The 8,142-nt window shown below is 42.3% G+C and overlaps 1 protein-coding gene across 1 annotated transcript; it reads right to left on the bottom strand.

Moving 5' to 3' along the window:
- Positions 1-490: 490 nt before the first annotated feature.
- Positions 491-7,413, bottom strand: hdgfl2 (HDGF like 2). The gene is made up of 16 exons (XM_072389594.1): positions 7,169-7,413; positions 6,593-6,669; positions 5,796-5,937; positions 5,304-5,483; positions 4,752-4,874; positions 4,598-4,666; positions 4,319-4,499; positions 4,110-4,191; positions 3,689-3,986; positions 3,452-3,585; positions 3,302-3,369; positions 3,125-3,195; positions 2,928-3,029; positions 2,003-2,159; positions 1,808-1,925; positions 491-1,632 (listed from the first exon to the last, which is right to left on the bottom strand). Exons 1-16 carry the CDS (start codon positions 7,238-7,240, stop codon positions 1,533-1,535), a joined length of 1,974 nt encoding a protein of 657 aa, XP_072245695.1. The 5' UTR covers positions 7,241-7,413; the 3' UTR covers positions 491-1,532.
- Positions 7,414-8,142: the final 729 nt, after the last annotated feature.

Genomic DNA, 8,142 nt, shown 5'->3' with positions numbered 1-8,142 from the left:
AGGCAAAAATAACCAAAAAGCACAAAAAAATTTGCAGGGTTTGATTTAAGAGCAACTGAAAACGTTTAAAGACACTGATTGTCAATTGCTTACATTATGTCTATTATTCTGTTGGATTACAAGTTTCTTAAACTTGTAGGTTTAAAAGAAAAGAAGAAAGAAAGCAAATCAGCTAAGTGAATATGCAGCAATTTACAGGACCAGTAGATAAAATGTTGGAGAATAAATCACAAATACTGCAATATTTCAAGCTAGTTTTCACAGTAAAATGTAATAGTTTTTCCTTTTTCTACAGTTTCACCTTATTTTAGCAAAAGAAATTCCATTATCAGTCCAGAAGTTTTCTAAATACAGGCTTTTTTTTTTAAATATATATTCCCATGAAATATTGAACGGACTGTAAGAGTATCCATTCTTTTCTCCACTTTTAGTTCCACCTTTAATTGGATTTATAGCAAGTTTTGCTCAGTAGGAAAAAAGAGAAACAAAACCATGACGAGATTTTTATTTAAGTCTCGGCTAAGTGATAGAAACGCTTTACCAATTTACATAGCACTAAAAACACGTGTTGTATGCACATGACAGGAACATGTCGATATAGGCCGCAGCTACATGAGATCTCAATAGGTTCGAAGGGCAGTTTTGGGTCTGTACGGTTATCCGATTCATTAGGAAAGTAGTAGACACCAGAGAGAAGAGTGCAAGGTGTTTAACTCCACAGCAATTATCTTTAGACAAAACTGTAATTATATGAAAACAGGGCGATAAAAAAGTAGGTGGACCTCAGCTGAAAAACAAGGTTTTTTTTAAATGACTCTTTTAATTTCAGACTAAATTAATTGGATCTAGACCAGATAATTAAAAAAAAAAAAAATATTCAACATAAAAGTCTCATACACAGTACTTCACCACTCTCACAATGCCATTCACACAGACAAGAGGCCTTCGTGATGTTTGGCAGGCTTTATAAAATGAAGCAAACAGATGTAAGGGCTGCACAAAATCCTCAAAGCAACGGATCAACTGCACGACTCCATTTCTTCCCGTGAGAATCAAGTTCCATCTCATACTAACCCGGCCTAAAGTCCACTTAGAAGGGCTAAAAAATGTGATCATTCAATGTACGTATGACAGACCAAAGTACGAGTTCATGTGGTGGACAGAACAAAGTAGCCAGGAGCGGGTGTCTGAGGTGAGGATCCAGGACGGGCTGAGTGTCGTTCAAAAGAAGTAGATTTCAGAAACCAAAAAAAAAAAAAAAAAAGTTTGCGCGGTGCCACAAACTATTAACCTAAGAAGCTTTTTGTTTTACTGTGTGAAACAATGGACCAAACAGTTTGAGAGGAGGGGGGGGGCTCTCTGGTTTGATATCACACTACCACAAAATGTCCAAAACATCAACACTGATGTAACAGATGCTGTCGGAAAGGCTGGGTGTGTGTGTGTTGCTGTGTAAGGAGCGCTGTATGACATCAAACAGAGGCCGCCGTCTTTTAGCACTTGGTCCGCTGCGTTTGGTTGTGAAGAGTCTTTCAGCTCTCTACAGCAGGTGGTTCCGTCTCCGCCGAAATGGAGCTGTCCGCTTCCTCAAACGTGTGAGGCTGTTGCTCAGCTGGACTGTGTGGGCTGCACCTACAGACAAAAAAAAACCCACACACACATGAAGCAACGGTGAAAAAAATACCTTCAAGGAAGTCTTTTTCCCTATCGGGTCCTAAATTCTCTTTCAACGAGACACCTGTTCACATGTCCCGTCAGTGGCACACATCACAGTAAAGACGCGGAACGTTGGAACGCTGGCTCTCACCTGTTTGGACTTGAAGCTGCATCGTCATTGTTCTCCTCCTGTGCAGGCGACTTGGGTTTTTCCTCCACCTCTGTATAATCTTTTTTCCCATCCGAATCCCCGTTCACTGGAGTGGATTCTGCAAAAGACAAATTAGGATTTCTGCAAGTCTGCGGGAAGACGACTGATTTCAGAACCCGGGAAGTGGCATTTTACCAGTGTTTTCTGTCATCTTCTCATCACTCTCTTCCTCCTTGTTGTCCGTTTTAGGTTTCGCTGCCACCTCTGGCTTGCCCACAAAGCGAAGTTTCAACTTGTTGTAGACGTCGCTGGCTTTCTCCATGACTGCAGCACTGGCTTTATACCGCCGGATCTGTCAAGAAAAGAAAGAAGAAGATAATTACGCAACACATCCACTGAATACTAATATTGTAAATGCACAATACCTTTCAACAACTAAATAATATCCAACCGAATGGCAGTGGCATATACCTTTACCTGCAATGCCCAGTCTGACGGCATCAAAAACTCTTCAGTTTGCATGTCATTTTAAATTTAGCTGTTTCAACATGTGCACTGGAGTCCTGAAATGCTCTGAAATGATTCCCGAGTGGTGGCATATGAGAACAAGAAAGGCTTGCATCATTTACTCTGGACTTATGGCAGAGATTTACCACCCAGCCCCTTCGAGTAAAAAGTCCACTAGATCAGAGAGTGAGACAGTGTGGGAACACAGCAGCTAATCTGGGAGAATTTACAGCCAGTAGGTGAGTACGAATGCTGTAGGAGTCACTGACCTGTGACTTGTCAATGTTACGGTACATCAAAAATACAAGTTGTATTGATAAATACTACAACAATGAACCTCTTTCAGTGCCGTAATGGAAACACATCCCACTTTTTGCCTTCTGGTCACTCTATAGACAACTTCCAGCTGTGGTCGAATCTCCGTGAGAAAGAATCTCGCTTTGGAGAGAATGTGTAAACAGCAACTACAGAAAAACCTGAGAGCCAAACTCTCTGCGCAGTCTCCCGAACATCTCCGGTGTTTGTGTGTGAAGAACGGCTCGTTTAAAAGTTTTCCTGGCTTAACGCAGGATAACTTCGTACTCGGAAAGATGGACCGCGGCGAAGTGTGCACCTTTTTTAGGGTAGCGATAACTTCAGCATTCTTATGGAGGATCTGGCTGGTGACAGGTACTGCCTCGAGCTCTTCCAGTGCTTGTAGACATCGCTCGATGTCCTAGAAAACACAAATGCAAAGAGTTCAGGAAAGAGTTTGTGAATGCCAAGAAGAACAACTTAGACACAAGGGAAGCTGCATCTTGTGCAACTTACTGGGTTGTCCACTTTGAGTGCAAACTTAATATCAGTATGGAGTTTCTGTAGCCTTTCCTCTGGTGATGGCTCTGGATATATAGACATAATAGATAATAACACCATAATTAAAGATATTTGGATGTTTCGGTCTTTGAAAACGAAAGCAGTGCAGGCTAAACAGTGAGTGTGACCGACCCTTTTTCTTTTCCACTTTCTTCTCCGGCAGCCTTTCAGGTCTGCGTTTGGGTTTTTCAGGCTTAGACCTAAGAAAGAGAGCAGGAACTCTGTCTTCCGTGTCCTTCAGTATTCAATTAATTCATGTTCTAATGACGTTTGCATACTCACCTCGCTCTGGACTTCTCTTCTGACCGCCTGGCTTTCTTCTCTTTCAGCTCCTTCTCCTTCCTTTCCTTCCTCTCCTTCTCTTTCTTTATTTTTGCCTTCTTCTGGTTGTCGAGCTTCTTGGAGGATTTCTTCGACTGTTGATGTAAAAAGAGCAACAAGTTGCGGGCGTCATCTGAATATGAAGCAAAATGTGATCGAGGGCATTTTCCAAATTTGCAATTCAAGCTGTAGAATTACCTCTGCTGGCGGCGGAGAATCAGAGTCGGATGGCGCGGGGATCGGAGGAGGAGGGGGTTTCTTGGACTTCTTCAAAGGGTGATCATCGATACCTTCATCAGAACTGCTGCTGCTGTCACTGTCGCTCTCTTTTTTAACCTTATCTTTGTTCTTTTTCTTTTTCTCATCCTCTTCCTTCTCTCTCTCACGCAGCTGCCGGAGCTCCTCGGCCTCCTCTTTTTTCCGCCGCTCCTCCAGCTCTCGCCTGCGCTCCTCGTCGCGTTTCTTCCATTCGCTGATGCGGTCGGGTTCGCTGTCACTTTACATGAAAAACCGCACACACAAATGCACAATGACTTTCAAGGTGCCAAGCAGATCAGAGCAATCTGCGGAGCTCTCACGGGTGAGAGAGACAGACACCCTCCCCCCATCGCGGCCTGACCTGTCGCTGTCGGAGGATGATGAAGGTGCTCGTTTCGGTGCAGGTTTGGGTTTCCGTGCACGAGGCTTTGGCGCAGGTTTTTCTGTGAATCAGGGGGAAAAAAGGCAGAAGTAACAGAGGGGGCTAAAACCCTTTTCTTGAACCACAATCCCCCTGCATCTCCAGGATTTTGAGGTGAAGCTAAGATTGTTAAAGAGACATGAGTAAACCTTTCTTGCGAGGCTGAGGGCCCTTCCGAGGAGGTGGATCAGAATCTGAGTCGGACTTCGAGCCGGACTGAGATTCTGAACCAGACGCAGCCGGTCGAGGCTTCTCGTCCTCCGAGTCACTGTCCACGACTTTTTTCTCCGACTCTGATCCGGACTCCGAATCCGAGTTAGACGAAGCCTTCTGCAGCATCACACAAAAAAAACACACACACCATAAATATAGATGTGGAGAGAAGTTACAGAACATTTCATCACCGTAAAACACTCCTAAAGTTTCACCTTTTTCTTTCCTCTGCCTCCTGCTTTCTTTCCACCGCGACCACCAGATTTTTTCTCTGGAGTAAAATCCTGTTGAGGTAAAAAAAATAAACAAAATAAATAAACTTCAAGCTGTTCGGTGTCGAGGCGTTCAGCTATGTGTGTACACTATTACCTGGTCGCTGTTTTTGCCAGAGTCAGACTCGGATGGCGTGGGTTCTGACTCTGAAGGGGACCCACTCTCCTCTTCATCTCGGTCGCTGGAGGAGCCTCGAGCCTTTTTTGGAGGAGGGGGTCGCTACAACAACAACAACAAAAAATTAATAACCACCTTTCATTTGAGATTAACAGTTTAACCTGTCATACTTCCATTGATCAGGAGTCTTCGTTATTTTGCCATTGCCATGGAAACTCATGACGATAAAGAGAGAAACTGGCCGGAATTATTGGTTGTTTTTGCAGCCCGTTGCTGACATTCTTGTATAAGCAGACAAATACTCGACATGCACTCATGCGGGGAAATTGTTATGGTAACTTTGGTGCTGCAGTTGAGAATCGTGCCAAGACCATCTTTCTTCCCCCCCCCTCACATAACTGTGAGAAAGAATACCCTTTTCTATTCAGCTCAATAACTCAATAACAGCAGTTAATCAAAGGTCAAATCACTAAGCAGGCTATGTCATTGCAGTGGCTGTAAATGACACCAAATGTCAGCACACTTTGTTACCTTGGGAGCCTGAGGCTTTCGCTTCATTCCACCTCCCCTTCCTCTGTCGTCACTCGCCGAGTCAGAGTCATCCTCGCTACCTGATTCAGCCTTCCGTGGAACCGGTGCGTCCTCATCATCCTCCTCCTGGTCACTTCCTCCTCCTGCACTGTTTCCCTCGCTGTCCGATGAGCTGGGTGGCTGCAGGCACACAATAAGAGGATTAATGTGCATTTTCACTTTACACAACAATAAGAAGAAGAAGACAATAATCACTGGAGTCTTCAAGGCAAATCTAAACCATTCAAACCGTGTCTGAATCAGTTTGGCTTGGACAGCTGAAAAAAGCCGGGAGACATGCAGAAAAGTTTCTAGTACAGAGTAAAGTAAGCCAAGATCATTTGTGTTACATCTTTGAACAAGGAGACATTTCCAGATGCTTCAAAATGTAATATTAAAAAAAAACATATGTGTTTCAACATATTCAGCATTTCAGATACTAAGATGACTTACTACAGGTGGGGCACTGTAGGAGGCATGTGGATTGTTCTGGATCTCCCATAAACCTTCATTGAATCCCTTCCTTTTGTTGGGCTTTCCATAGCGTTCTCTGTATTTTTCATAAGGAAAAAGGTCCTTTGCTGCAAGGAAAGCTCTGTGAAAGACAGATATAAGAAAGGGGGTCAACTTATCAAACTGGAAGCGAGCTTATGACTGAAGTCTTCTTGAATTAACAGGATGTTTACGCTTATATCAAGGAGGATTTACCATGGTTTCACACTTTGGGAGGCCACAGGGAGCCACCTAGTGGTGGGCTAATATGCTGCAGGTGCTATCTTGTCAAACATGTCAACACATCTCATTGAAACTCACAGGACTCTCAAACGGACCGGAATTAACAAGCTTATGACACGATTTCAGTGAGTAAAGCTGTCCAACAAAAATCAGTTTTATGAGCTATTAACTCATGAGCGTTTAAACTGAAAAATACGAGAAGGCAATAAAACTTACAATAAAACACGGTTAATGGATTTCAGCCAGCACCAGGATCTAAAGTTCTTATTTTATGATTCAATGTTAAAATGTTCAATGCTTATGAAAATGTTTATTTCATTCAAGACGGTACAGTGCACATTAAATGTGCTGGAGCACTTGGTCCATCATGTAAATGCAACATACAGGATATTTTCCATCTTTCGCCCCTGACAGGATGATGCCATGACACAAGCACAAAGATTTCTTAAACTACACAAACAAACAACAAAATGCAATCAAAATAACAAATGGTAACGGTGACCGATTGTACTCACGTTTCATGAGTCCCAAAGAAAAAAATTGGGATCTTATTAGGCGGAGGTTTCACTGCTCCATCAGCCACATCTTCAATCTGCAAACAGGATGGATGTTAAAGTAAAAACCATGAGAAGTACAGTAAAGATGTCGCACATTATTTCAACATTCAAGTATGGTAGTTCAATACCTACAAACTTGCGGGGGAAAAAACATAGCAAAACAAACCGTATAAACCGGTTTCAAATATAAAAAAATAGTTATGTACGGTTATCTTTTTTTCACGCTGAGGAGGGGGCTTATGGTCCAGAAAAATAAGTTATCTCAAACGTCATTTCCAAATTATCAGCGTTAGCTTCGCTGGAATATGTCTCTCTGCATATTAGGCCAGGAGCATCTCATGCAAATTTGCCCCTTGTACGCTGTCTGTGGGCCGAAAACGCTTCCCGTGAGCCAGCAGAGATTAGGCTATGTGTATGTTTATAGATATTCATTAGATAGTGCAAGGATACACAGAGAATCTTCTCCAGCGTCCCATACATAGCAGCCAACCCCCTCCTCCGCCCCTCCGTCTGCTGTTAACGTTGCCTGCTTACCCTAGCTGGCCAGTGGGGGTATCCCTTCATTTTAGCGAAGACCAGGTCTCCCGGCTGAAAGTTGTGTGGCATTGTCCCGCTTCTCTGTGCAGCCTGGATTTCAAAAGTATTGAGATGCGTAGCAGTACTGTGTCTCTCTTGGTATGATGTTTTCAGGTCGACACGAAACCTGGAAACGATGGAGTTAGCTAGCAAGCTAGCTGCATACTAACCGATACCAACGTTACCGCGAGAAGAGACGGTGACGCGAAGATAGACGTAAGACATCGACTACTTCCGCTCAGAGTTTATGTTCGGGCTTCAAAATAGGAGACTTTAAGCTTGAAACGATCCTAATAATAATAATAATAATAATAATAATAATAATAATAATAATAATAATAATAATAATGACAAAAAGAAGAAGAAATACAGGTTGCACTCCAGAAAATATGCAATCTGTTTCTAATTTCATTTACAAGGGTTGCTTAATTTATTACACTTTGGTACATCTTTACAATATAGCTACATCAATGTACACAAAAGAAACAATACAGCATGCTTGCAGACATTTATGGCCACAAATGGTCAGTTCGACCATTTATAAATGCAGAATATGTATATGTTTACACGTTTGTTATCCTTTGTTATCCTTTTTTTTAATGATGATTTACAAATGTTTACGTTTTTGGTAGATGAAAGTTGACTATACACGTTCTTCTTATATGACCAGAGAAAAGTCCTCCTTGAGGCTTTGTTAACAGCAGCACACAGTATCACCTGCAGCTTGAGCCAGTGTAAAGTAATGCCATTCGACATGCAAAACAAAATATGCAAGTAACTAATGGGACAATGCAATTTATTCGTTACTCAAGGAGTCAAAATGCTCACAGGTGTTATTTATTTGGTTTGTACATTGTTTAAGAAAAAAGCTATTAGTTGATCCTGAATTTGATGATAGCAACATCTCTGAAAAAACCAGGAACAGAGACAAC

This window comes from Leuresthes tenuis, unplaced genomic scaffold (assembly GCF_036924035.1).
Source record: "Leuresthes tenuis unplaced genomic scaffold, fLeuTen1.0.hap1 SCAF_7, whole genome shotgun sequence".
NCBI classification, from domain to species: domain Eukaryota; kingdom Metazoa; phylum Chordata; class Actinopteri; order Atheriniformes; family Atherinopsidae; genus Leuresthes; species Leuresthes tenuis.
Note: the sequence above shows the minus strand (reverse complement) of the source record. Positions and strands in the feature narration are given on the sequence as shown.

Bases quoted from the DNA above. Each gene is read 5' to 3' on its own strand.
- hdgfl2 (XM_072389594.1), bottom strand. From the start codon at position 7,240: ATGCCACACAACTTTCAGCCGGGAGACCTGGTCTTCGCTAAAATGAAG. The intron at 4,667-4,751 runs GTAATAGTGTAC...TTACCTCAACAG, and splicing joins CTGGCAAAAACAGCGACCAG to GATTTTACTCCAGAGAAAAA. The intron at 3,370-3,451 runs GTGAGTATGCAA...TCTCTTTCTTAG, and splicing joins GAAGAGAAGTCCAGAGCGAG to GTCTAAGCCTGAAAAACCCA.